Source organism: Priceomyces carsonii (assembly GCF_900007245.1).
Source record: "Priceomyces carsonii strain CBS4050 genome assembly, scaffold: Debaryomyces_carsonii_scaffold_4, whole genome shotgun sequence".
In the NCBI taxonomy this organism is placed as follows: domain Eukaryota; kingdom Fungi; phylum Ascomycota; class Pichiomycetes; order Serinales; family Debaryomycetaceae; genus Priceomyces; species Priceomyces carsonii.
This window is the reverse complement of record NW_026946677.1, coordinates 579,883-606,691: the sequence shown is the minus strand read 5'-3', so window position 1 is coordinate 606,691 and position 26,809 is coordinate 579,883. Positions and strand designations below refer to the sequence as shown.

The 26,809-nt window shown below is 38.4% G+C and overlaps 16 protein-coding genes across 16 annotated transcripts; 10 read left to right on the top strand and 6 right to left on the bottom strand.

Moving 5' to 3' along the window:
* Nucleotides 1-3: 3 nt before the first annotated feature.
* PRCAT00003811001 (uncharacterized protein) lies at nt 4-1,572 on the bottom strand (the record flags this gene model as incomplete). Its single annotated transcript, XM_062953766.1, has 1 exon — nt 4-1,572. One exon carries the CDS (start codon nt 1,570-1,572, stop codon nt 4-6), a length of 1,569 nt encoding a protein of 522 aa, XP_062810536.1.
* Nucleotides 1,573-1,681: 109 nt separating this feature from the next.
* On the bottom strand, nt 1,682-3,160 carry TRY3 (Try3p; the record flags this gene model as incomplete). Its single annotated transcript, XM_062953764.1, has 1 exon — nt 1,682-3,160. The coding sequence occupies one exon, from the start codon at nt 3,158-3,160 to the stop codon at nt 1,682-1,684; it is 1,479 nt and encodes a 492-aa protein (XP_062810535.1).
* A 653-nt stretch (nt 3,161-3,813) lies between these two features.
* On the top strand, nt 3,814-4,863 carry PRCAT00003809001 (guanine nucleotide exchange factor; the record flags this gene model as incomplete). The annotated part of the gene is made up of 1 exon (XM_062953763.1): nt 3,814-4,863. The coding sequence occupies one exon, from the start codon at nt 3,814-3,816 to the stop codon at nt 4,861-4,863; it is 1,050 nt and encodes a 349-aa protein (XP_062810534.1).
* A 164-nt stretch (nt 4,864-5,027) lies between these two features.
* PRCAT00003808001 (uncharacterized protein) lies at nt 5,028-5,198 on the top strand (the record flags this gene model as incomplete). The annotated part of the gene is made up of 1 exon (XM_062953762.1): nt 5,028-5,198. The coding sequence occupies one exon, from the start codon at nt 5,028-5,030 to the stop codon at nt 5,196-5,198; it is 171 nt and encodes a 56-aa protein (XP_062810533.1).
* Nucleotides 5,199-5,685: 487 nt separating this feature from the next.
* PRCAT00003807001 (carboxymethylenebutenolidase) lies at nt 5,686-6,495 on the top strand (the record flags this gene model as incomplete). The annotated part of the gene is made up of 1 exon (XM_062953761.1): nt 5,686-6,495. The coding sequence occupies one exon, from the start codon at nt 5,686-5,688 to the stop codon at nt 6,493-6,495; it is 810 nt and encodes a 269-aa protein (XP_062810532.1).
* A 409-nt stretch (nt 6,496-6,904) lies between these two features.
* Nucleotides 6,905-7,951, top strand: TIF34 (translation initiation factor eIF3 subunit i; the record flags this gene model as incomplete). The annotated part of the gene is made up of 1 exon (XM_062953760.1): nt 6,905-7,951. One exon carries the CDS (start codon nt 6,905-6,907, stop codon nt 7,949-7,951), a length of 1,047 nt encoding a protein of 348 aa, XP_062810531.1.
* Nucleotides 7,952-8,423: 472 nt separating this feature from the next.
* Nucleotides 8,424-10,898, top strand: RAD16 (DNA repair protein; the record flags this gene model as incomplete). The annotated part of the gene is made up of 1 exon (XM_062953759.1): nt 8,424-10,898. One exon carries the CDS (start codon nt 8,424-8,426, stop codon nt 10,896-10,898), a length of 2,475 nt encoding a protein of 824 aa, XP_062810530.1.
* Nucleotides 10,899-11,234: 336 nt separating this feature from the next.
* On the top strand, nt 11,235-15,422 carry LYS2 (L-aminoadipate-semialdehyde dehydrogenase; the record flags this gene model as incomplete). The annotated part of the gene is made up of 1 exon (XM_062953758.1): nt 11,235-15,422. One exon carries the CDS (start codon nt 11,235-11,237, stop codon nt 15,420-15,422), a length of 4,188 nt encoding a protein of 1,395 aa, XP_062810529.1.
* Nucleotides 15,423-15,552: 130 nt separating this feature from the next.
* On the top strand, nt 15,553-16,629 carry PRCAT00003803001 (uncharacterized protein; the record flags this gene model as incomplete). Its single annotated transcript, XM_062953757.1, has 1 exon — nt 15,553-16,629. The coding sequence occupies one exon, from the start codon at nt 15,553-15,555 to the stop codon at nt 16,627-16,629; it is 1,077 nt and encodes a 358-aa protein (XP_062810528.1).
* A 351-nt stretch (nt 16,630-16,980) lies between these two features.
* PDE2 (3',5'-cyclic-nucleotide phosphodiesterase) lies at nt 16,981-18,690 on the top strand (the record flags this gene model as incomplete). Its single annotated transcript, XM_062953756.1, has 1 exon — nt 16,981-18,690. One exon carries the CDS (start codon nt 16,981-16,983, stop codon nt 18,688-18,690), a length of 1,710 nt encoding a protein of 569 aa, XP_062810527.1.
* Nucleotides 18,691-19,245: 555 nt separating this feature from the next.
* Nucleotides 19,246-21,090, top strand: PRCAT00003801001 (uncharacterized protein; the record flags this gene model as incomplete). Its single annotated transcript, XM_062953755.1, has 1 exon — nt 19,246-21,090. One exon carries the CDS (start codon nt 19,246-19,248, stop codon nt 21,088-21,090), a length of 1,845 nt encoding a protein of 614 aa, XP_062810526.1.
* Nucleotides 21,091-21,224: 134 nt separating this feature from the next.
* Nucleotides 21,225-21,827, bottom strand: YKT6 (palmitoyltransferase; the record flags this gene model as incomplete). Its single annotated transcript, XM_062953753.1, has 1 exon — nt 21,225-21,827. The coding sequence occupies one exon, from the start codon at nt 21,825-21,827 to the stop codon at nt 21,225-21,227; it is 603 nt and encodes a 200-aa protein (XP_062810525.1).
* Nucleotides 21,828-22,081: 254 nt separating this feature from the next.
* YPT7 (Ypt7p) lies at nt 22,082-22,792 on the top strand (the record flags this gene model as incomplete). Its single annotated transcript, XM_062953752.1, has 1 exon — nt 22,082-22,792. The coding sequence occupies one exon, from the start codon at nt 22,082-22,084 to the stop codon at nt 22,790-22,792; it is 711 nt and encodes a 236-aa protein (XP_062810524.1).
* Nucleotides 22,793-22,939: 147 nt separating this feature from the next.
* On the bottom strand, nt 22,940-23,647 carry MIA40 (Mia40p; the record flags this gene model as incomplete). The annotated part of the gene is made up of 1 exon (XM_062953751.1): nt 22,940-23,647. One exon carries the CDS (start codon nt 23,645-23,647, stop codon nt 22,940-22,942), a length of 708 nt encoding a protein of 235 aa, XP_062810523.1.
* Nucleotides 23,648-24,062: 415 nt separating this feature from the next.
* PRCAT00003797001 (uncharacterized protein) lies at nt 24,063-24,377 on the bottom strand (the record flags this gene model as incomplete). Its single annotated transcript, XM_062953750.1, has 1 exon — nt 24,063-24,377. The coding sequence occupies one exon, from the start codon at nt 24,375-24,377 to the stop codon at nt 24,063-24,065; it is 315 nt and encodes a 104-aa protein (XP_062810522.1).
* Nucleotides 24,378-24,476: 99 nt separating this feature from the next.
* Nucleotides 24,477-26,738, bottom strand: PRCAT00003796001 (mRNA splicing protein; the record flags this gene model as incomplete). The annotated part of the gene is made up of 1 exon (XM_062953749.1): nt 24,477-26,738. The coding sequence occupies one exon, from the start codon at nt 26,736-26,738 to the stop codon at nt 24,477-24,479; it is 2,262 nt and encodes a 753-aa protein (XP_062810521.1).
* Between the last annotated feature and the right edge of the window lie 71 nt (nt 26,739-26,809).

The following is a 26,809-nucleotide window of genomic DNA, read 5'->3' as shown; positions in this document are numbered from 1 at the left end:
AATCTATATTTTCCACTTATCACTTACAGACCTTATACCATCAAAAACGAATAGATTATCCACCGGAATATATTGACCTGTTGCTAATTTTAAAACCTCTTGACTTGCAACACCTCCCATAAAACTATTGATGTTATGATAATTATGTATACTATGCGTTAATGCTTCTTTGAATGTTAGTAAGAGTGATTCCGGTACTTCTTTTAAATGAGGTGCAAAGGACTGAAGGAACAATTCAATAAAACGATCAAGGTCTTCAATCTCTGGACATGTTTTAAACGTGTCGATGTATTTGTTGTAGTTCAAAATTGTAAAATATATTGCCAAAGTGCTTGAACGTTCGTCATCTCCTTCACTAGGTTCGTTGAATAGCTGAAACATTAAATTCTGGCTATACGGTTCTTTTGAACCATTTGTTACGTACAAAAACTGCGAGTTTCGGCAAAATGACTTAATAACTTCACCACTGATATCTTCTATTGATCTATCAGCTTCTTTTAGTACGTTTGTGAGTTCTTGCTTGAATAGTGTTTCGTCCCTAATGGCTTTATTTTTGTATATGTTTTGTAACTGAATGTAGTTTAATGTGTCCGATGCCATGTCTGGCAAGGTTCCAGGTAATGGTAGTTGAAAGTCATTCTTTTGAACAAACCTTTTCAATGCTACAACTAAAAGCCAAAACATCAGAGTAGATTTAGTAACTTTTTCATGATTTGTGGAGGCCTGATTGAAAATTTCCATAATAGATTGTGGAATGCGAGTGGTCTGAAGTGCTTTATGAATAGAATTAGTGGCTTCTAAGAAATTAGCCTCTATACCTATTCTCCTTGACATTCCTTCGACATCCTTTCGGAATTGCTTTTTTTCTAAGTAATTTTGAGGAGATTGTCCATGATGGGAATCTTTCCATCTCTGCAAAGCTTTGATGAGGATGAGGACATACGGTACATGTGCGTGATCAGTGTCATCTAAATCATCTAATTCAAAAGAGTCTGTAAATTGCTTTAACTCTAGCCAGGGTTCATCAATTCTTAAGTCATACACTTTCGATGGATCGTGAGTCTCAATAACAGTGGTCTCATTCATGATCAACTGTAGTGAACCATAGAATCCAAGACAATTCACAACCACCAAGGGTATTCCCTTTTCCCATAAGAGGTTAACTAGCTCGTCAAGGAATGGAAAGTAGTCACTTATCACTACGACTGAAAATTTATTCCAAAAATCAGGAGTTTCTTGAGTCAAAATATCATGAACGGAACGATCATCGTAATGACCTCTAACATCACTGTTAAGTTCATTCAATCTGGAAGAGGCAACTACTGCAATTTTCTCCCCTATATCATCTTGGTCTAAAAAGAAGCTCCCTGCCAAATTTTGTTCCGTAATGACAGATTCATCTATAATGGTGTAATCACCTGCACCAGGTAGAACTAAATTCTTTAATGCTTCCAATCCTGTTGTCGTAGCATTTATCAAACAGATGTGCGATGCTTCCAAGTTAGCTTGACCAGAAGATGCCCACAATCGCAATTGCCTATCGTATCTTGTTTCCTTATCTATCAGAGCCATGGTGAAGAGATTTCTAATCACAGAATAAAAAAATTGAAAATTACGAGATATCATATACTATGAATCGATTATATGAAATAAAGATTATAATTAAAATTAGCTATATTGATTACATTATTGTACATTTACCGTTACCGATTAGGTCTTCGTACTTCTCTTTATCTCTTTCCTTGAGCTTTTCTTTAACTTCAATGGGGAAGAACTTCTTCATCTTCTCCATAGTCTCCAAATCTAGATTCCTGCCGTCAGCATTTTCAATAACATGTTCTGCTCTGCAAAATGGACAGCTTGTCTTCTGCTGCTGCTTCAATTTGACTAAACAGCGAACACAAAAGACGTGCCCACATTCTAATCTAATAGGTTTGAAAGCAATCGAGCAACAGATGGGGCAGATATAGTCATCTATTTGTGGGACCAATTCAACAACTGAGCTTTGCAACACGTAGCATATCGACTGAGCCAACGATTTTCCAGTTATAAAGACATGGTCTGCAGAAACCAACCTTGGAAATTGATTTTGAACACCTAAAGCTGTTTGCTTGTCAAATTTCTTCAAAATCTTCCTGAGTGCGGTTAGATTAATAGATTGAAACTGCAAAACCTTGAATAGGTGGTAATTCAAACTTAAAAACTGATCATATGTTAAAATACCTTTCTTACTTCTAAACTGAGTTAAGACATTTGACTTATTAACATTATCAATAAAGTGTTGCATATTTTCCTTGACTTGGTCGATACTTCGTTCAAATGCAGGGCTCGAGGTTTCATTGTATTTGAAGTACACTTCGGAGTCCAAATAAATCTTAAACAATTCTCTCCAAGTATACAAATCTTTTCTCCTTTTGGGATCTGCGAATTCCTGAACCATACCTCTTAATTTCTCAACTTCCTGAATCAACTTGGCTTCCTCAGCTGCCTTAAGCTGATCCAAGCCTTCTAATTCATCATCTAGCATTTGAAAGAACTTGACATCTGAATTAAGCATTATGTAGATCTCATTCACCCTTTTTTTAGATTTAGGAGACTCATCGCTTGTATCTTTATGGTCATTGTCTATAACTTCCCTCACTTCCTCTTTAATAACAGGTGATTGGGGCCAAGAAGTTTGTGGTGAGATTACCAAGGCCTCATCTTCATCTTCCTTCACCTCTATAAGCCTCTGGCCATTCATATTGTCGTCATCTGAATCGCTACCTCTATAAAGAAGCCCCTCTATTCTTCGTTTCAATTCAAGACCTTGTTCGTATATGTGATCATCGGAGTAATCTGCATTGCTATAATCAAGCAGAATTTTCAACATAGGCACTATATGCTCGCTCTTCTTGCCATTTGATTTCGTAAGTGTATATTCAGCGATTATAGGATTGCTAGCAGTAGTCTCTTGTTCATCTATTTCTTTAATTTCATGCTTGTCAGAATCTTCCAAGATCAACTTCAAAGTATTATGCTCAAGACCCAAGAATTCTAGTTCACTAACCACTTTATTAATACATTTTTTTAACGCCTTGTACTGTATTGCTGCCTCCAACCAATCTTCTGGCACATCTTCCTCCATCAAGGTCTTTTCTAAGACTTTGGCAAACTTCATATGGTTGAGATGCCGCCTTTATTCTTCTTCTAGAAAATTTTTCGACAAATAGTCAAGTACACTCGCTAGAGCTGCCTATTAACACCTGGTATAGAGTAGATTTCTGATACTATCAAAGCTTAAGTAAGTAACATAACTAGCTGTTCTTTGGCACTTCTGTCAAAACTTTATACGATATCAGTAAAGGTCTGCTTTGAATTTAAGATGTAGCACGTGGACGAGACACAAAACGACAAAAAAAAATCCCCAAACCGCCTAATCGGGCTCAAACCGCCTTTAAAGGGTTCTGTTCGAGAGATCGCGACATTGACGTCAATAAGACACTGAGAAAATATGAGAATATTGAGCTTAAGTACGAAGTGGAGCCTAGCTATGTACATATTATCCTATTCAGTTCACTGAAGAGTACTTGAAGAGCGCATGCCTCTTATTTTGTTCAAAGAATGAAAACAGAGCACTTCATCTGGCCTCCGTTTCCATTTTGGCTTATCATTTTGCAGTAATTAGATAGAGCTTGGAGAATGTTCTCGAATAAAAGAACAGTATGCAGGATTTAATTCGGACGATAATTCAGAAGGCGGTTAACTAAATGACAAGAAAGAACAGAAGATAATAGCTCACAGGACTTAAACAGAGATCGTATAATCGTGAATATGGAATTTGATCTAGATCCTACTTTGGAATCAATCGTACAGCAAGACTCCTTGAAATGGATTTTTGTAGGAGGTAAAGGTGGAGTTGGAAAGACCACGACATCGTCTTCAGTTGCAGTTCAATTGGCATTGGCAAAACCTGAGCACCAGTTTCTTTTAATATCTACGGATCCAGCACATAACTTGTCAGATGCTTTCTGTCAGAAGTTTGGAAAGGATGCTAGAAAGGTAGAGGGATTACCCAACTTGTCTTGCATGGAAATCGATCCCGAGGCTGCAATGTCAGATTTGCAAGAACAGGCATCGCAATACAACAATGATCCTAATGATCCCTTGAAGAGCATTATGTCTGATATGACGGGTTCTATTCCAGGTATTGATGAAGCCTTGTCGTTTATGGAAGTTTTGAAGCATATTAAGAACCAAAAGGTTGATGAGAATGATACGAAAGACCCGTCAGCAATTGCGTATAAGACAATCATTTTTGATACTGCACCAACGGGACACACATTAAGATTCTTGCAATTACCAGCAACGCTAGAAAAATTGTTATCCAAGTTCCAAGATTTGTCTGGGAAATTAGGTCCAATGTTGAGCATGTTAGGAGGGGGCCAGAAACAAGATATCTTTAACAAATTGAATGAAGTGCAAAAAAATGTATCTGAAGTTAATGATCAGTTCACAAATCCTGACCTTACCACTTTCATCTGTGTCTGTATATCTGAATTTTTGTCTTTGTATGAAACAGAGAGAATGATACAAGAATTGATGTCTTACAATATGGATGTGAACTCCATAGTAGTTAATCAGCTTTTGTTTGCTGACAATGATACCACACCCTGTAAGAGATGTCAGTCAAGATGGAAAATGCAAAAAAAATACCTCGATCAAATGAAAGAATTATATGAAGACTATCATTTAGTAAAGATGCCTTTATTGGGTTGCGAAATTAGAGGAATTGAAAATCTTAAAAAATTTTCTAAATTCTTATTAAAACCGTACGATCCAAAGGAGGATGGTGATATTGTGTTTGACTTAGAGGAGAAATAATTTATATAGCATTCTCTATCATTATAGTTAATTTATACTAAAGGTTAGTGTATTTCTACCAGTAAATCTTACTCGCGAAGTTTCACCAGATTTTAGAATCAGTAAGGAAATCACGAATATTTTATTCTTAAGAACACTATCTGTAGTGGCATAGACCAACGAATATGGCGAGGGGGAATCAAAGAGATCTTGCGAGACAAAAGAACTTGAAGAAGCAACAGGAAGCAAGTAAGGGACAGAAGAAAGCTGGTGATCCAAAGAAAAGAATGGAAAGCGATGCTGAAAGGATGAGACAAAAACAAGCTTTAGGTTTGTATTACGAGAAATGTAGATAAAGTAACGACTAAGTTATGTACTAACATTATAGCTGACGCAAAGAAAGCTGTGGAGGGCAAGAATTAAGAGAATAGCTGAAAGTTGTTGATTATGGACGAATGGTTCTGGAAAGACTCAACGAACCATAAACGTACATCTTCCCTTTAAACACACCCGTCAGAACAACGCATTGACTGGAATGTGATCGTCACCGCTCATTTATAGAAATGAACTCATATTTGGTTTATTATTGTTTCTTCTGTAGACTTGTGTAGAAAATACTACGAAGTATTGTTGTTAAATTTGGAACAAAATGTAAGGAATGTAAGACTGTCTAACTAGCAGTTGTTTAAAAACATTGACACCTTCGAATCTTCGCCTGGAGCGTTTCTTGGATTTTCAGGGTTTAATTCCAATTATCACCAATGAAAAAAAAAACGTTCTTGATTCGTGACGTAACTAAATCACTACCATCTCTCCCATCTATACCAGCAGAAATTATCCGATATGTTGATTAAAGAAACATATCACGATGTCAGGACCTCATTTGACACTACGATGAGAATCTTTGTCTATCACCCTAAGATCCCAAACTACCCAAATGTGAGATATCCAGGTGTTATTGTTTATAGTGAAATATATCAGGTTACTGGACCAGTTTCGAGGTTTGCTAAAGACATTGCTGGCCAAGGGTATATAGTAGTCTGTCCACTGATTTACCACAACTTTGAAAGTTATGAGGCATTATCTTACGACGTGGAAGGAACTGATAAGGGTAATAAGTACAAGGTGACAAAACCATTGGAATCCTATGATGAAGACAACCGTCTATGCATAGATTACCTTTTGTCTCTTAAGACTTGCAATGGCAAAATTGGTGCTACTGGAATGTGCCTTGGAGGACACTTAGCCTTTAGAGCCTCTCTAGACCCTAGGGTACTGGCCGCCGTATGTTTTTTTGCTACTGATATTCACAACCACGCACTTGGTAAGGGCCAGAATGATGACTCATTGAAGAGATGCGGAGAGATAAAGGGAGAAATCATTATGATCTTCGGCTGTAAAGACAATCATGTTCCCTTGGAAGGCAGAGACTTGATTAGAGGAACTTTGAGAAAGAAGAATGTTGAAATGACATTCATAGAAATCAATGATGCCCAGCATGCTTTCGTGAGGGACGAGATGAGCAAAGGAAGATATGATCCGGCAACTACTCAGTTGTGTAATCAATGGCTCCTAGAGTTGTTCACTAGAAAATTGAAATTGGATTACGGCAGTCATGACGGTCAGTCTTTTCCCATTGAAGATGTATGTTAATCCAAGTAGCTCAAGTAGTATATATTCCCTTCTAAAAAGAGAAATATTGTATACTTTCGTTAATATTTTAAAATATAATTGTAATCAGATGGAAAGATAATTTGCAGTAATAAACTATGGCAGATCCCAGGCAATAGATCGATTCCTCGGCAGCAAAAAAAACGCCTTTCCTATTTCATTCTTTGTACTTACAGTCTATTGGCCTAACCATTATTCAAAAGAAGTCCCCATGAGTCTTACTTTTTATTAGTATTCTTCAGGTCCATTGATTTACTCCTTTCCCTTTAAGACATATTTGTGCCTTGGCACGCACTTTTCAATTTTTTTTTTTCACCTCTTCCATTCTCAAATTGACTATCACTGACTATAGTCAACTTCTATTTTAAATAAAGCTAAACACTCCACAGACATGAGGCCAATCAAATTAATGGGACATGAGCGTTCCTTGACCCAAGTCAAATACAATAGAGAAGGTGATTTGATACTTTCTGTGTCAAAAGATAACTCGGCATCTGTTTGGTTCTCTTCAAATGGCGAGAGACTTGGTACATTGGAGGGCCACCGTGGTACTATTTGGTCTATTGCTGTTGACAGCGATTCCAAGTTCTGTGTAACGGGAAGTGCAGATTTGACTATAAAGTTATGGAAAGTTGAAACTGGAGAATGTGTTTATACATGGGAAATGCCAACACCTGTTAGAAGAGTAGCATTTTCTTCCGACAACAAAAGATTTTTGGCTGTTACCGATCAAGTTATGGGACAGTTGGGAACAATTTCAATTTTCGACATTAACAGAGAGGGAGATGGTACAAACCAGGCGCAAGAACCTTCGTTGGTAATCACAACTAGGGAAGACGCTACAAAAGTGACGGTGGCGGAATGGTCTTTTGATGACTTGATCCTTGCCGGCCATGATAACGGATTTATTTCAAAGTATGACGGGTCAACGGGTGAGTTTATTCAGACTGCTCAAGCACATGGAATCCATAATGAAGAAAAGAGTTCTTCAATTTCAGATATACAATTGGCACCAGAAGATGGATCATACTTAATCACGTCCTCCAAGGATAAGTGCGCCGCCCTTATAGATGTAGAGACTTTGAAGATCATGAAGGTGTATAAAGCCGATGCACCGATGAACACAGCAGCTATAACTCCAATCAAGGATTTCGTAATATTAGGTGGTGGTCAGGAAGCCAGAAATGTTACCACAACCGCTGAATCTCAAGGTAAGTTTGAAGCAAGATTTTACCATAAAATATTTGAAGATGAAATTGGCCGTGTCAAAGGTCATTTTGGTCCTTTAAACAGTGTGGCTGTCCACCCCGATGGAACTGGATACGCAAGTGGAGGAGAAGATGGTTTCATTAGAGTACATGTATTTGACAAGTCCTACTTTGACTTTTATTTTGATGCTGAGAGGACAGAAAGAGCTATTGCTTCAGGGGCTACTTAGTTACTAAAAGTCCTGGTAAAGAAGTTTTCAAGTAATTTGCATTGGTGATTCGGCTCTATTCTTTTTCAGTTCTTATAAACTTTATATGAACTCTATAAGAACCAAAAAAAAACAGGTCAACAGGTGAAACTAACTATTGTAGGGATATAGATCCATTTTGTATATTATTTACATCGCTCTTATACTTATATTCCTTCGAATACAAATCTAAGTCAATTTTTTCCTGATTCGGATTACTCATCACTAGTGAACCTCAGATCGCAAGATAAGGGAGCACTGAAAACTTTATACAAGACTTTACCTCTCATATATATATATATATTTATATATATATAAGCGTATGGACGTATAGGAAGCTATCATTTGAAGTCTAGTAGTTTCTTCAGATAGTTGGGGTGAGCTTGGTTATAGGAAATTTTAAGCAACGTGAAAGGAATTTGCCATCAAGTAAAATAAGTTATTAGGTTATATAATGCTGCCAAGTTACAGAGAAGAAGATTCAAGCAATACATCTGAGGATATAGAGGCTGGTGGGTTTGTTGTAGATGATCCTGAGCCTAAACTCAACAATAAAAGGAGATCAAGACGAATAGCAAGTCTGAATACGTCTTATAAGGAATCATCTGACGACGATGTGGCACTTAATGATAGAGATCGAAATGGTAGAAAAGGGACAAGAGCAACCAGGAATAGGAGGAAAAAAGACTCGCCTGCTTTGGAAGAGGACGATGAACTAGAAGATGAAAATTTTGAGTTATATAAAATGTCTGAAGATCTGGACCTTGAAATAGTGAATTCTTCGAGAGCCACCAGAGACGGAAGTTCAAGCTTTCAAGCCATATCGCTTTCTGATGTCGATGATCCGAATGAGGAAGTTCCTTTATCTGAATTGAATCCTCCAGCCAAGAAGCGCAAGAAGGCACCTAAGAAAGCAGCAAGTAAGAGGAAGAAAAAGGAACCTAAGGTCAAAGTTCCTTACTTTACAAGGATCACTAATAGGCTCTATGAGCAGCATCCTCATTTGAAAAATGTATTTCCTTATTTGCAGTCAATAGAAGGAATACCCGACAAAAGGGCAGAGCATCCTAAAGGCATGACTATCAAGTTGCTTCCTTTCCAGTTAGAGGGTTTAAATTGGTTGATAAAGCAAGAGGAAGGTGAATTCGGAGGAGGAATTTTGGCGGATGAGATGGGAATGGGAAAAACTATCCAGACTATAGGGTTATTTATGCAAGATACTACAAAGAGACCCAATTTAGTTGTTGGACCCACTGTCGCATTGATGCAATGGAAACATGAAATTGAAAAACATACTGAAAATGGATCACTCAAGACGTTGCTATTCCATGGTGCTAATAGGAGTAGTGATGTTGAAGAGTTAACGAAATATGACGTTATTTTGACATCGTACTCTGTCTTGGAATCAGTTTATCGTAAGGAGAATTATGGTTTTAAGAGAAAAAATGGGTTGGTGAAAGAGAAATCACCATTACATGCAATTAAATTTTACAGAGTTATCTTAGATGAGGCACATAATATTAAGGATAGGAACTCCGGTACAGCAAAAGCAGCTAATAACTTGAATACAGTTAAAAGATGGTGCTTGACAGGAACACCTTTACAAAACAGAATTGGTGAGTTGTATTCTTTAATCAGATACATGAAAATTGAGCCCTTTCATAAGTATTTTTGCACAAAGTGTGAATGCTCCAGTGATGAGTGGAAATTTTCTGATTGGAGACACTGTAATATTTGTGGTCATTCACCCATGGTTCATACGAATTTCTTTAATCATTTCATGTTGAAAAATATTCAGAAATATGGGATTGAAGGCGATGGAAAAATTAGTTTTCAGAACATAAGGCTTCTTTTGAATAATGTGATGCTTCGTAGGACCAAGTTAGAGAAGGCAGATGATTTAGGGTTACCTCCTAGAATAATTGAGATCAAAACTTATAAGTTTAATGAAGAAGAAAAGGATTTGTACACATCACTCTATAGCGATTCCAAAAGGAAATTTAATGACTATGTGGCTGAGGGTGTCGTGTTAAACAATTACGCTAATATATTCACCTTAATCACAAGGATGAGACAATTGGCAGATCATCCAGATTTAGTTTTGAAGAAGATCGGAAACAATCAATTGGCAGATCATATAGATGGAGTAATAATCTGCCAACTCTGTGATGACGAAGCTGAAGATGCCATAGAATCCAAATGCCATCATAGATTCTGTAGGATGTGTATTCAAGAGTATATTGAGGGCTTTGGAGGTGTTGAGAGTAAACTTCAATGTCCAGTTTGTCACATTGGGTTATCCATAGATATGCAACAACCTGCATTGGAGATTGACGAAGAGCTATTCACGAAGGCCTCAATTGTGAACAGAATCAAACTGGGATCACATGGTGGTGAATGGAAGTCGTCAACAAAAATTGAAGCTCTTGTTCAAGAACTCTACAAGAATAGATCTGATCGGTTCACATTGAAATCTATTGTATTTTCACAGTTCACTTCGATGTTGGATCTCGTGGAATGGAGATTGAAGAGAGCAGGATTTCAGACCGTCAAATTGCAAGGCTCAATGTCACCTCAGCAACGAGATAACACTATTAGATACTTTATGGAAAATACTCAAGTCGAAGTGTTTCTCATCTCGTTGAAAGCGGGTGGTGTGGCCTTAAACTTGACAGAAGCTCTGAGAATTTATATATTGGACCCATGGTATAATCCGACGGTAGAGTGGCAGGCAATGGACCGTGTTCATCGTATCGGTCAGCGTCGGCCTGTTAAGATCACTAGATTCGCCATAGAAGATAGTATAGAACTGAAAATTATAGAATTACAAGAGAAAAAAGCTAATATGATCAATGCCACTATTAGTCACGATGATGCTGCTATCAATAGGCTTACCCCTGACGATTTACAATTCTTATTTAACAATTAAAGGAATTAAGGTTTTTTTTTTTCACTTTGTAAATATATGCCATTTAAAAATAGACACAGTTATATGATTAGCTATTAAAAGAGTGTTTCTATACTATTTCTGTCTCTGTTTTGTCTCATTTATGTGATCTAAGATAGAGACTATTTTATTTTCTGCTATTTTACCTTATAGTTAGAGAGCTACTGACTCATTTTTCGTGCAAGCCTGTTTCGGACCGGTTTTGGAGGTTTAAATTTTTCAAATTTATTCGGTGATTGTTCAGGATCGATCTTTCAAGAATAGCCTAGTGGAAAGTGAATTCTAAGGAGTGATAAACACTAGTAAAAGACTTGTATTATGAATCAAGAATTCTGGGTAGAATATTTGAATAGTCCGACTTTATCGGTGCTACCGCATGATTTTTTAAAGCCAGCGAACAAGCAGTCTGTGGAAGCACATCACTCTTTCAACTTACCCAAAAGCTGCAAGACAGACTTCATATTTGGCCTCGCGGCATTTGCGGTATTAGTATATCGTTTGACTGGTGATGAGGATATTGTCATAGCTACAGATGAAAAACCTTTATCTCCAGCTTTTATCATTAGATTAACAATAACTCCGGAGTTGAAGTTTAATGATCTTCTTTCTAAAGTCAAAGAGGAGTTCGATTCTAACGTTCAAAAAGTGACTTATAAGTCATTGAATGAAATAGCAGAGAAGATTAAGGTCAAAAATCAGTTAGAAGAACTTCCTGGGTTGTTCAGATTATCTTATCAACATGCTAACGAAAATCAACGATTATCTACTTCCGTAGAAGGATCTGTACGTGATTTGGCAATCTTTGTAAAAGATTCACAAGTGGATATTTACTATAACTCTTTGTTATATAAAAGTTCTAGGATAACAGTTTTTGGAGAACAATACACCAAGTTCCTCCAGGAAGTTACGAAGAACCCATCTTTACAAATTACGAAGGTTAATTTGATTACTGAGTCTCAAAAAGGAGAATTGCCGGATCCAACCCTCGACTTGGATTGGGCAGGCTACAGAGGAGCTATTCAAGATATTTTTATGCAAAATGCAGAGGCTCATCCTGAACGAGTGTGTGTTGTTGAAACTAAATCCTTCTTAGATCCCAAATCCAAAACCAGAACTTTTAGTTACCAACAAATCAACCAAGCATCAAATATCGTTGGCAACTACTTGAAAAATACCGGTATCAAAAAGGGGGACATTGTGATGATCTATGCGTACCGTGGGGTTGATTTAATGGTAGCTGTCATGGGTGTTTTAAAGGCTGGTGCTACTTTTTCTGTTATTGATCCTGCTTATCCACCAGCTAGACAAAACATATATCTTTCTGTTGCAAAGCCTCGAGGTATTATAGTTATTGGAAAGGCAGGAACCTTGGATCCATTGGTCAAAAATTATATTAAAGATGAATTAGACGTTATCACTGTTATTCCTGAACTAGAGATTAAAGATGATGGTTCAGTGACAGGTGGAAATATTGAAGGCAAATCTACTGATTGTTTAAATGATTACTCTCAGTTTAAGGATAAATCAACTGGAGTTAAGGTTGGCCCTGACTCAAATCCTACATTATCGTTTACTTCTGGGTCGGAGGGTATTCCGAAGGGTGTCTTAGGGCGTCATTTCTCACTTGCCTATTATTTTCCCTGGATGGCCAAAAGATTTAATCTCTCTGAAAAGGATAAGTTCACCATGTTGTCTGGAATCGCACATGATCCGATTCAAAGAGATATGTTCACTCCCTTGTTTCTTGGTGCCCAGTTATTAGTTCCAACGGCAGATGACATTGGTACACCAGGAAAGCTAGCTGAATGGATGTCTGAATATGGTGCAACTGTGACACATTTGACACCAGCAATGGGTCAATTATTGAGTGCACAAGCTAGTGCTTTAATTCCAACACTTCATCATGCTTTCTTTGTAGGTGATATCTTAACAAAAAGAGATTGCTTGAGATTACAGACACTTGCTGAAAATGTCGCTATTGTCAACATGTATGGTACTACAGAAACTCAGAGAGCAGTCTCCTACTTTGAGATTCAAAGCAGAGCTTCAGATCCAACTTATTTGAAGAACCTTAAGGATGTCATGCCAGCAGGAACAGGGATGTATAATGTTCAGTTATTGGTTGTGAATAGGAATGATACTTCTCAAACCTGCGGAGTTGGTGAAGTGGGTGAAATTTACGTGAGAGCAGGTGGATTATCTGAGGGATACCGTGGATTACCTGATGCAAATAAGCAGAAGTTTATCACTAACTGGTATGTCGATCCAAAAATATGGGTTGAGGAAGATGAGAAAAATAAAAAGCCTACTGAAACGTGGAGGAATGAAGGCTGGTATGGTCCTAGAGATAGATTATACAGAACTGGGGATCTAGGACGTTACTTACCGGATGGAAATGTTGAATGCTGTGGTAGGGCTGATGATCAAGTAAAGATAAGAGGATTTCGTATTGAATTAGGTGAAATTGATACCCACCTTTCTCAACATCCTCTTGTCAGAGAGAATGTGACGTTAGTCAGAAGGGATAGAAATGAAGAACCGACTTTGATCTCTTATATAGTACCAAAAGAAGGACCCGCTCTTAACGATTTCAAAACGGAAATTCAAAATAATGACGAACACTACGATCCTATTGTCGAAGGTTTAGTTGAGTTTAGAGAGTTAATCAAAGACATCAAATATCACTTGAAGAAGAGACTCGCTTCTTATGCTGTGCCTACCATTGTCGTTCCATTGAAAAGGCTTCCTTTGAACCCTAATGGTAAAGTCGACAAGCCGAAATTGCCGTTTCCAGATACTGCTCAGTTAGAAGCCGTTGCGAAACTAACTGCTACTTCAAAGCAAGGAGACGAAGCCGAAGAGTTCAATAATTTAGAGGCAAAAATTAGAGATTTGTGGTTAGAAGTTCTACCAAATAGACCTGCAACAATCAGCAAAGACGATTCCTTCTTTGATTTAGGAGGACACTCTATCTTAGGAACCAGAATGATCTTCGAATTGAGAAAGAAATTGAACGTGGATATTCCCCTTGGCTCTATTTTCAAGAACCCAACCATTGAAACCTTTTCTAAAGAGGTTCAGAAATTTATTGATGGCGAGACTTTTCAATTTGCAGATTCGAAGGATAATGGTGAAATTGATGTCAGCGCCGATGCCATTGATTACGCTAAAGATGCTGCCGAATTATCTCAAACTGCATTGTTAAAATCATATGAATCTTTATCTAGTCTTGACACTTCCAAGCAAATTAATGTATTTCTTACTGGTGCAACGGGCTTCTTAGGGTCCTTTATACTTCGTGACATTTTAACTTCTCGGCCTAAATACTCTTTCAAAGTTTATGCTCATGTTAGGGCATCTTCGAAGTCTGATGGTCTTGAGAGATTACGGAAGACAGGAACCGCTTACGGAATTTGGGATGAAAAATGGACCCAAAATATTGAAATCGTTCTAGGTGATTTAAGTAAGGAGCATTTCGGATTAAATGATGTAGCATGGAAAGATTTATCAAACACAATCGATGTCGTTATACACAATGGAGCTTTAGTTCATTGGGTGTATCCTTATGCACAAGTCAGGGATGCAAATGTTATTGGTACGATAAATGTCTTAAACCTTTGTGGACAAGGTAAACCTAAGTTTTTCTCATTTGTTTCATCAACTTCAGCTTTAGACACTGACTATTATGTTCATCTTTCTGACGAATTAACCAGCAAAGGCTTGCCTGGTATTCCGGAATCCGATGACTTATCGGGATCTGCTAAGGGATTAGGCACTGGATATGGGCAATCCAAATGGTCTGCTGAATATATAATCAGAAAAGCAGGCGAAAGAGGTTTGAGAGGATGTATTACCAGGCCCGGATATGTTGCTGGGTTTTCCGATACTGGTGCTTCAAATACTGATGACTTCCTTTTGAGGATGTTGAAAGGTTGTGCAGAATTGGGTTCTTACCCAGATATAACCAATAACGTCAACACTGTCCCAGTGGAGCAAGTAGCAAGAGTTGTGGTTGCCACAGCTTTCAATCCTCCTAAGGAAAACGAGGTTGCTGTGGCACAAGTCACCGGTCACCCAAGAATTAAATTCAATCAGTTTTTGGGCTCTCTTAAGCAGTACGGATACGAATTGGAATCTGAAGACTACCCTACATGGAAGCAAATGTTGGAGAACTTCGTTGTTTCTGGTTCTGGTGATTCTGCCTTACTTCCACTCTTGCACTTTGTTTTAGACGACTTGCCTCAAAACACCAAGGCTCCTGAATTAGATGACTCCAATGCAGTAAGATCTTTAATTGCAGACTCAAAGTGGTCAGGAGTGGATAGAAGTGGTGGTTCGGGTGTGGATTTAAAGCATATGGGAACATATATATCTTATTTCATCAAGATAGGATTTTTACCAGTCCCCTCAAATAAGGGATTAGCTTTACCAGATGTTCCTATAAGTGAGGAAACATTGAGGCTTATTAGCTCAGGGGCTGCTAGCCGTGGATCCGCTGCTAAGTAGTTTCTTTCTGTATAATTGATTCATAGTTTAATATTACAAACGATCCTGTATATACTGTTTTAGATAAACCTTAAAGTCTATAATCAGACAAGTAGATTTGTGGAAGAGCCACTTTTCAAGTTAGGTGACGATGCCTGGAAAATTACAAGAGGAAGTAGAATACCAAGATCCCTTCTCTTTGACTCCGGAGCAGGAAAGACTGAAATGTGGGCTCGAAAATGATTCTCTAATCGGTTTAGGACCGTCTCCGTTGTCTGCATCATCTACGAAAGGACAGTCCAAGAGGCCCACGTTACATACTCGACTATCATCCTCGGGATCACTTTCACAGACTCAGGGGATGCTACTGTCTCCCATAATCAATCGCATTTCCACCAAGAACCAGCCACGATCATTGCATGCGAATCCGAAAAGAAGACAGTTCAATCAATCAGAAGACAATATAAACGTGAGCTCCACTGCACTCAACACAAGCGAGAAAGAGAAGAGGAGGCTAGTTGAGCAGTTCTACAATTCTATTAATGGGTCCACCCCAAACAAAATTGCAAGTTCTATGGATATTGGATCTACGAGTTCCAGAGATTTATCTAGTAGAAGCATTGAAAATGGAGGATTATCATTCAAGCCGTTTGATAACAGAATATTGAATTACAAAGGGTTGATAAAGTGGCTTTTTAATATTGAAGTGCTTACGAATGATTTGCTTAGTAAAGGTAATGAAGATAGGCCCACATTAGCCCCATTGCGTGATGTCATCGAATCGATTTCTGCCAAAGTCGTAGCAAGAGCCAAAACTAGCATATACGATCCCATAATACCTGAATCGATAGCGGAGCTTCTAGAACTATCCAAGTCGTTGTCTGATGTACTTGAATCGACGCAAAAGACACTGGAAGAGCTTGAAAGAGAGAGAGAACCAACACTTCACAGATATCAGGACGAGATCAAACAATCACTCGATAAGCTTCACGACACTATAGCGACTTTAGATGTGTTGGAGTCTAAGCTTTCGATGATTAAGAGTAAAATTTCGAGCAATAAAAATATAATGTCGTCTACGTTAGTGGAGAAATTGAGTACCCTTGAAAGGGTTAACTTACGCTTTGCTGAACACTCTAGAAAGATGAGAAAAAAGAGATTTCAAGAGCTTGCCATTGCGGTATCCGTTATCGTATTCTTCTTTGTCATATATCTTAGTTATAGATAATAACTGAGACCATCACCGTAATCTTTGTTTAAGTATGTAGTTTATTGTCTCTGGTGTTGTCATCGTAAATATAGCTAAATGCAGGAACACGATCATGTCTCTTCGCCGTTTTTTCACGTTTCTTTTTGGAGCTATTCTATGAGGGTAACGGTCCCTTACTTTCTTCGCTACAAAGTATTATTTCAGAGAGAAAAAAACAGGAGATAGAATCAAGGGAAAATCAAGAAATTTACAATATTTGCGTACAGCTTTGAACTTAGTGAAGACATATCTATAAAAAAGTTATTCAAAGTTTTTTATAAACGTTTCAGGGATCGGAATTGGAGAGAATTAGAGCATTGAATAATTAACATGGCTGAGGTGTTATACGTCAATGATGCCTCTGCCGTAACTCCACATACAGTTTTGAATACGAACCTGGCCGAGTCATTTGGGTCGTTCAAAAGCTTAGTAGCATATTTGTTCAAGAAAGGGAACTTGGAGGTCGATTCAAATCGTGCAACTGTGGTTGTCTTGAACAAGATCTCCCGAAAAGTGAGTGGAAGCAGAGCTGTCGGATTAGATGCTCTACCATATGAGGATAAAGCCTTGTTGATCGAGTACTTTTTTGATCATTGTAATCCTATTGTCGTAGAAAGTGAAAAATTGCATGATCATCAAGCTGTTCAACACTTGAATATTGCTATCGACAGTGTAAATGAGTTAATAAATGACAGGATATCTAGAGTAGCGGTATGGTGTGGTGTGGGATCGCATGGAGTTGATGACGTTTATACAAGGGAGAATGGAACTAGCTCAGTCCCCCACGATGTCATTGCGACGATGTCTTCAACGTTAAGTTCCACCGCGAATAAATCAAGTGAGACTATGAATCGCCTCATCAGGATTAAGAGTCTTATTTGTAAGGAAATAGATTTTATATCGTTGTTGTCAGACAGTTCTCCACGTCACTTATCGAAGCTCTGTCATTTAATCGGACACTGGTCTTTTCCTGCTCCTGAGTTATCTAACGACGACTTAGTTTATTGTGCCTACTTAATCATTACTTATGCATTAAATCTGCTTCGTGAAGTGACATTTAATATTCCTACAGCTAATGAATTTCTTTGTCTCATTTTCATGGTTAGAGATACCTATAGAAATGGCAATCCTTTCCATAACTTTCGTCATGCTGTCGATGTTCTACAAGCCTGTTTCCATTTTTCAATCAGATTGCATTGTTTACCTTCGTTCAAGCAACTTGAGGTCGACTCAAAAGCTGACGAGACCGTTTACTTGTCAGGTCTCAAAAGACCCGAAAGATCTACCATCTTGGCCCCGTTACAACAGAAAGAAGATGTTTCTCCTCCTTTAACTCCATTGGAAACATTAGGGTTATTGGTCGCTGCCTTGGGCCATGATCTGGGCCATCCGGGTGTTACTAATGCCTTCTTGATCAAGTATTCATCTCCATGTTCTTTAATATTTAATGAAAGGTCAATTTTAGAGCTGTTTCATGCGTCTGTTTTTGTTAATAAAGTTCTAAAGATAAACTGGCCCTCCTTCTTGAATGCAACCGTTGACGAGGCCGATAAATTGAACATCGGCACTTTGATCACTTCTTCCATCCTTGCCACGGATATGGCAGAGCATTTCGAATACATTGAAAGATTGACCTCGTTCAAATATAAAAGAATATCTAAAGAACCTCTGAATGTGAGATTAATATCATCATTGCTAATAAAATGCGCAGATATCTCGAACGTTACCAGACCTTTGAGAGTATCCTCACAATGGTCTATGCTATTGTCGAGAGAGTTTGACGAAATAAATGTGTTGGAAAGAGTTTTGTCAAATCAACAAGTTTCAAAGTCTGAACTTGAAATCAACTACGAGTCTGTTCCCGAAACAGTAGATGAGATTATTAGAGCCAGTCCGGGTATAGCAAATGGTCAGTTGTTTTTCATAAAGACATTCGCTGTTAGCTTATTCAGCAACATATCCGAATTACTACCAGACCTAACATTCACCTACGACATAGTAAAAGAGAATCGAAGTATTTGGACACGATTTATGAAATAACTTGCTATCTTTACGTTACACTTGCTATAGTCACACTTACTTCAATTACATTGTCTAACTCCCTAAAGCTCCTATGATATGAAATTACATTCAATGCCGCTCATTAAAATCATATAGAACTTCTGTACTTTAAGACTTCAAGAGTATCTTGTAGTCGTCCTATATTCTTCATGCCCATATATAATATATGCTATAATTAATGGAAAGGGTGGTATATCACCTGACCTATATTCGGCGATGAGATTTTCAAAACTACCGGTACTTCAATTGATCAAGACTCCAAAATTTGTAAGTTATTGTAAAGTTCAGGTGTATTTATCAGCACCAAATAATAAGTCATTTCTGCGATTTTCATAAGAGATCTTTGAATAGGCTAGCTACACTGACTGGCGTATTTGACCATAAGCAAGAATTTACAGAGAAAAAAATCTTTTGTACAGAGAACAAAATTTTTTTTTTTTTTTTGGGGGATTCTTATTGTAAAATTAAAGGAACAGCTGTTAGGTCTAGTTAGCATTAGCAACTGCCAGCACTGTCTTTGAACCAGATCGGGTAATGATGGATCAAAGTAATTTAAATGCTTCGCAGTCAATGGAAAGACCAATTGTGCTTTCACCTCCACCATTAGATCGACATGGCGGAAGTAGTGGGCAGCATCTTACTTTTAACAACAGCACTGAACCAAACGATGGATACGATCTACAACATGAATTTGATGCTCTAGCAGCTGATTTGGATTTAGATTTGAACGATAAAGAGCAGGGATTAGCTGGGATGCAATCTAACATTACAAACGGGAAGTCTAGTGGTGGATCCATGTCAGGTGGCAACGGGCTCTTAGGACCTACAGCATCCAGCTATGGGCTATTGGGTGAATTTTCTGGGGGCAAGGTGACTCCCAAGTCTTTGCTTACAGCTGAAGACACTGATTCGCCGCTTGCGGCCACGCTGTCAATGTCCAACAGTATGGGGTTACTTGGCTCCATTACTGGATCAACTTTCTTGCCTCCACTAGCATCTGTTCCGAACAGACCTCAATCTGTGAATGACTTCTCGCCATTTATCAATCAACATCATCAGCAACATCCTTCTCAGACACTTCTGTCACAGCTCGATCAATCAAATTTTCGTCAGCAATCTAAGTTTTACGAAACATTACTGTTTTTCAATAGCTGGATTGAGAACTTGAAACCTCAAGATAGCATCACTATGATCGAGTACTTGTGCAATAATTTGCCACTTGATATCCTCTTGGCTTTCAAATCTAAATTAGATAATCATTTGACTCATCAATCTCAATTGAGCCAGCCTCAAGGTCCATTCGCCTCACTTTCACCCTATCTGCTGCAGCCTCTTACTGATATATCTAGTGACATGGATGCTTTGCATTTGAACGATTCGTTTAGACAACAGCAACAGACCCAGCAACACCAACATCATCATCATAAGCCGCAATCCCAACAACCCCAAACACCCCAGCCACAGCATGCAAATCAATACCATACTCTGTTGCAACAGCCAAAGCCAAAGCCTAATGCATTTAAGGCTAGTGGGCACCTCTTTGTTGATCCAAAGACTCAAAGGCCTAAATCTGCTGATCCTAGTATGAATGGAAATTTGCGTTATAACAACCCTGAGAGATCCAAGTCACCTACATCACATTTATATGAAAAGACCAACTTCTTGCAGCTAGCTGCAAATGCCCATTCTCCATCATTTCAAGCCAATCAACAGAGCAGTAGTGATGATGCTTTGGACATGTCCGCTCATGCTACAGTGAAGTTAGGTGCACTTGCTACCATTAACTCAAGGGTTGCTTTAGATTCAAACAGAAAGACGCATCCTCAGTTCAATGATCTCCATTATGATCAACCTAGCCAAATGGCTCGTCAGCATCACCCACTGCACTTGACTGACCCGATGCACCGTGTTGGAAACCCTGCCTCATCTTCTCTGCCATTCAAGCATACGAGCGGTCTAGCTCTGAATAATAGATCTCCTCCTTCAAATAGTCGAGGCTCTAAGAAATCTAACGCTTTAGAAACCACTGGTTTTGTTTCACATGACACGGGTGTTCACAATAATAATACAAATGGTGGATATAATAGTAGTAACAGCAATAGTAGTAATTCAAGACAAGCAGCAACAGGTATCAACTCGACTTCAAACTCTTCTATGCCTCCGGAGGTTTCTAACATTGAGCTATTGAACAACATACCTGTCTGGTTGAAATTACTTAGACTACACAAGTACACTGACTGCTTAAAAGACATTCCATGGCAAAAATTGATTGAAATGACCGATCTGGAATTGGAAGCAAAGGGTGTCATGGCCCTAGGTGCCAGAAGAAAACTACTCAAGGCATTTGATGCTGTTAAAATAGGTCTTAACGCACCATAGTATTTAAATTTTGGATTAGTTCAAATCGATTATATTTCTAGTTGTCTTATTTGCTACGGCTTCACATACAAAAGAGATGATTTCGATATATTATGGAGTAATACAATCATTTTCTGTAAATATACGAAGAAGCTTTACATAATTGTACAACAAGAGTTGGTCTTCTTAGCTTGCTTGTAAAACATTCTAGAGGAACTCGATAAAGCTTCAGATTTGTCAACCAACGAGTCTAGTTTCTCTCCCCTTTGTAAAACACTCTCAATAGTCTTATGTAACACAATCTTTGTCTCGTCCAATTCCTGTTGGACCTTCATGATCGAATCTGCTTGACTTGGATCCTGGTACTTCTTCAAATATTGCTCGAGTGTATCATAGTGCAAGGCAGGGGTTGTGGCAGTAATACTCTCCCATTCCAGCTGAGGATGCAAAGCTAAATACTCCTCTAGAATTTTATTAATTAACGTGTATGCTGGCCTCACTGGATACTCCTTGTCAGTGATAATGACACATGCTAACCCCTCCAGTCTAGCATAAGTATGGCCCACGTAGTTGCCCTCTTCAATACTCTGTCTTTGACCTGCTTGAGTTCTCTGTGACACAGTTTCTGAGAAAAATGTCATGAACTGTGAAACCCCAGTTCTTTCAAAAAAGGAAAACTGGCTTAGGTCTCTCGCAGAAGTCAATTCTAGCGCCTTTTCCCCAGTTATTCTTAAGATTCCAATATAATATATCTTCATATTTACTGACAAGCCCTACTTCAGTCTTCTCTCTATAATCTTCCAGTCTTAGTCTACGATATGATCAGTATTCGCTGGCTAGAACTATAAAGCAATGATGGTTCTCCAAATTGGCCAAAAAAAAAAAAAAAAGAAAACACGGCGTCAGATTCATCTTATCAACATCACAAAACTAACACTTAAAGTTATGGGATACCGTTTAACTTAAAAAGACAGTCACTAATAAGCCTTTGGAGCCATAATCATATTAAGAGATGTCCACAACAGTAAAGGATGATACTAAAAAGAATATAAGTAATTTAAAGGTTGTTATTCTTGGTGATCTGGGGGTAGGTAAGACATGTCTTCGTTCTCAGTTTGTTCACCATATTTTCACTAATGCATACAAATCGACAATTGGAGGTGATTACTTAACGAGTACAGTACGAGTGACGCAGCGAGATAATGCTAGTGGAGCCACGGAGGATACTACTGTGAATTTACAGGTGTGGGATACGGCAGGTCAGGAGCGGTTCAATTCTATATCGCAGACTTTCTACCGAGGAACCGACGTGGTAATATTGGTATATGATGTGACTAATTTTGAGTCTGTATTGAGTCTACGAGACTGGTTCCATCGGTTCTTGGAGCATTGCCACGTTGAGCAGCCTGGAGTGATGATCGTAGGGAACAAGACAGATAAGACAAACGAGAGGTGTGTGGATATGGAGGAAATACGAGAGATTTTGACCAGCAACGTAGAGAATAGCGTGGATGGCTATGTTCTTGATTGGGAATTGGATTTGAAAGAAGTGAGTTCGAAAAATTTAGATTTGGTGGAAGGGGTATTTATCAGAGTAGCTGAGATTGGTTTAGAATTGGCCAAAGATGACCCCGGCACTTCACGCCGCAGGATGGTGAGCTTCGACGATGTTTACCTAACAGAAAACCAGTGCAGATCGCCGACTTCGAAGTGCTTTTGCTGATTCTTCTTTACGATCACCCTTGAATATATAGAATGTACATTTATAACATATTTTTAATATTAATGATTTAATAGCATGATTAAACTCCGCTAACTATTTACAACCGTTTTTTTTCCGGAATACAACCATTAATTGTAGCTACGTATATCAGAGCTTAGCTGAATCACTTGCCTTCTCAGCTGGTTCAGTTGAGTCGTCCCCGTTGTCTGAAATAGTAATTTCGTCGACCTCCGCAACGACGACATCATCGTCGTCGTCATCCCCACGAAGTTCCTCTGCGTAATGCTCTGGATGTTGCTTGAAGCAGTCTCTCATGTTTTGGAATTTCTTAATACATTCGATCCCTCTTGGTTCACTTTCAGAATAAATGAAACATGAAAATGCTTCTTTGAATTCTTCACCACAAGGTCCATGTGCCATTCCACCCAAGCAAGGACAGTCCCAGTTGATTTCACCAGTCTCGGGGTTATAAGCACTTTGGTGACTATCTTCAGCTTCTTCGTCTCCTTCAACTCCTTCAGCCTTGCCAGTTTCTCCGACCACTTCTTCTTCAACAGTCTCAGAAGGCAACTGCTCTTCACTTTCAATAACGACTACTATATCGTCAATCGGTGCCTCATTTTGCTGACTTTTCTCCAAATCTTCGTTAATCTTTACCTCATCAGATTCATTAGAAATCCTGTTATCAGCTACTACTTTATAGCCAAATGCTAAGGTCGCTAAACCTAACCCGAAGTAAGCCTTAGTGTGAAAAGAAACTGGCGATGCCTTAATGCTACTGCGAGAAAATGCCCTGTTTGATGCTCTAAATACGGACCTCTGAGCTAATGGTGTTCTTAAGATATTTCTGTACATGTCACTAACAATACTGTCTAACGATACTGTCTAATTATCTTTTGCCTATATTGTATTTGTAATTCACAAGTAACTATTCAAATGGAAAGTCTAAGAAAGTCCACGGAATTTTTCAGATGACTAAGCTCACTTCAAAATGCCGAAGATCAGACCAGACGTCAAATTTAATACAAAGTAGACACTGATAGATATGATAAAAGCTTACAGACTTAGGTCTTAGTTTTCTTGCGTAATTGAACCTTTCAGCTGAATATATTTCAGCTGTATAAATATGGAATTGACTAACGAATTTGAACTATTTACATGTGTCATCTTGAGTCTATATTTATCAAGAACGAAGGTTTTAATAGACTGAGTGATTCACGGAATACGCCCACTCTCAGATACTTAAACTCCATGTCTTTCCCGTAGCTTATCAGGACTTGGAGTCTGATTCTCTTATATCTTTACCTAGATTTTTGATCTCAACCACCTCTGTGACGGGTTCCGGAGCGGACATAGCACTAGCCCACATAAGAGAGCAAAAGACCAATATTATGGATCCACCTCCTATCAACCTTAGAGCCTTTAGAGTGTTTGTAGATTCTTTTGTCTTTTCGTCACCAATCTTGTTTAGGGTCTTGTTAAATTCTTTAGCCTTACTCCAAATAGCGTCATTTTTCCCACGAACTAACCTAGGCTTATGGGACCTAAGGAGATTCCTAAGATTCTTATTCAAGAGACCTCTCATTGAAACAGACTGAAAAGTTGAGCAGATCCTGAAGAGTATTCTTACTATAAGTTAAAGAGTTGAAGATGTAACTTTTGTCGCACAATGTTATATTGGACTCTATATACGACTAGATAGCTCATCCAAACTAATTGGAGTAAAGTCTTCTAATTCTTCAAAATTTAAATTTGGTGTGATCCAAAGGACATCGTCTTGGATATATGCTAATAACTTGCGTCCTGAGTAGCCCTCAAGTTGATATATAGGAAAACCGAACGTGGGATGATATTTATTCTTCAAGTTCATGAAGAGTATATTATGCTGTGAGCAATAAGACGTAACTACGTCCTTAAATGAAGTTAGCAATTGATGGGATGGGATTCCTTCAACGTTTGATGTCTTAGATGCCAGAGCACTTTTCTTGAATATTGTAGTAAAAGATGGGAAAGAGTTTCCCTGGATCGAAGGTAACTCTAAGCTAGATAGTTTTTCACCGCTAGAGTATTCTTCAATATATTTCAAAGCAGAATTGAAATACCAATCAAGTAAAGCTACTACTTCTTCCTTTAAGTCAAGTAAAATGACTTTTTTTTCTATGTAACCGTACCATTTGCGAAACCACTTGAGAATCGTTCCTGAGCTCACTGAGGAGGTCAAATATCGGTATAAGGTCTGCAACCAAGCATTAAAGATTTTAAACTGAAGAACTAATATCACTTTTGCATCATCAATTATTTCATAATCAGTTTCAAACATTAGAAAGAATGCAAGGTCTAGTCTTTCAAAGTCTTCGGACAACATGTTCCATTCTTCTCTATCCAAGAAAGAGCACAAGGACTGGAGGAAAGAATTGGAAATTTCTTGAAATTTTTCATCGCTTATAAAGTGGCTAAGAGCAACGGACCATATCTTGAATAGCCTGGATAACTCTGGTGCCACAACGTGTTCCAAATACTCCTGTTTCTTTCCATCTCGTAAATATGTCAACCAAAATGAATCTATATTGTGGAAATCAATATATTGGATATATTTGGCGGAAACCATCGAAATCAAGCTCTGAGCTAAAGAAGTTTTTTCAACGGATAATACTGAAATAAAGTCGATTAGATGCAAGGGTGGTGAAACATCACATGTCCGATTGAGATCCCATTCTTCAATTTCTTTCTTCAAATTTGGTAAGATGACATCTCTGGCAACTCTATTCGAAATAGCAGATATATTATCTAGAAGTATGGGCGCTTCTATTAAGAACTCTATGACTTCAAGCAAAATCGTATGGTCAATATTTTTCTCTATCTGAGCTTTCAAACTTTTCTCAATGTGATTGACCATCATCGAATCCCAAAAAGTCAACCTCCCTTCACTAGCTTTCTGGATATCTTTCGAAATTGAAGTCCATTCCATTAATACCTGTAAATACTTATGATCTTTTTTGAGAAAGGCCTGAAGTTCATTTTTAAAAATATGCCCCACAAAAGACGACGCCACTGATGCTAATGCCAAACCAGCTGACTTAGCGTTTCTTGAAGGTTCACATGCTATGGAATTTAGAGTGTCGGTGATCAATGAGATTTGTTCTGCCTCCGAATCTGGATGCCTGCTTTGAAAAGAGTCTAACTTATTAAGCAAGTCCTGTTCCGCGTTTAATTCTAAGTTGTCCTCCTCTATTGTTTTCTCTATATTCTCAATCTGGTAGGAAAGAAAAGCCTCCTGGTTTTTTGTTTCGTCTAAATCTTCTTTAAACCTAAAAAGAAGCCGGAATACTTCGTGCATTTTAGGCACTGAAACAACTTTTCCCGAAGATGCCTGGTCTGAGATCTCTTTCATATATAACGGAATATCTACTCCACTGGCTGTGAGCTCGTCTATAATGTTAAATAGCTTGAGGCTGATGTCTGTCTCTGTCTTGCCGACTTTAGTATGGATTCTCAGTTCATCTTCACTACTTTCAACTGAAATCTCATCCTCCTGCTTCGTGTTCTCTCTGATTCCACCGACACCTATTCCCTGTGGTCGTAACTTTGTCTCAATAGGATTAACAATCCCACCTTCTCGAGCCCCCAACCCTTTCCCTTCTTTGTAGCCCATTTTCATCAACAAGGTAGCACCAATACCATATCTTCCAACATGCTCAGATTCCTTTGGCTCTCCTGGTCGTTCTCTTAGCCACTCGGGCTCTTTCATACTGCCCGTTTCGTTTTCTTCTTCTTCTTCTTCTTGTTCTTCTAAATCTGAATATTCATCTTCAAGTGATCTTGACATCATACCAGTCATCAGATGCGATGCTTTCTCGTTTGCTCTATCATTCATTTCATCAGCTTCAGAGGGACTCGAGTTCGCTTTGGCGAATGAAAGGGACTGGTAACGCCTGACTCCAGTCATTTCAAGCCCCTCGTATCGTTTAAGTTTAGAATTCGATTGGTAAAAATTGTTTTACTATAAAAGTCAATATA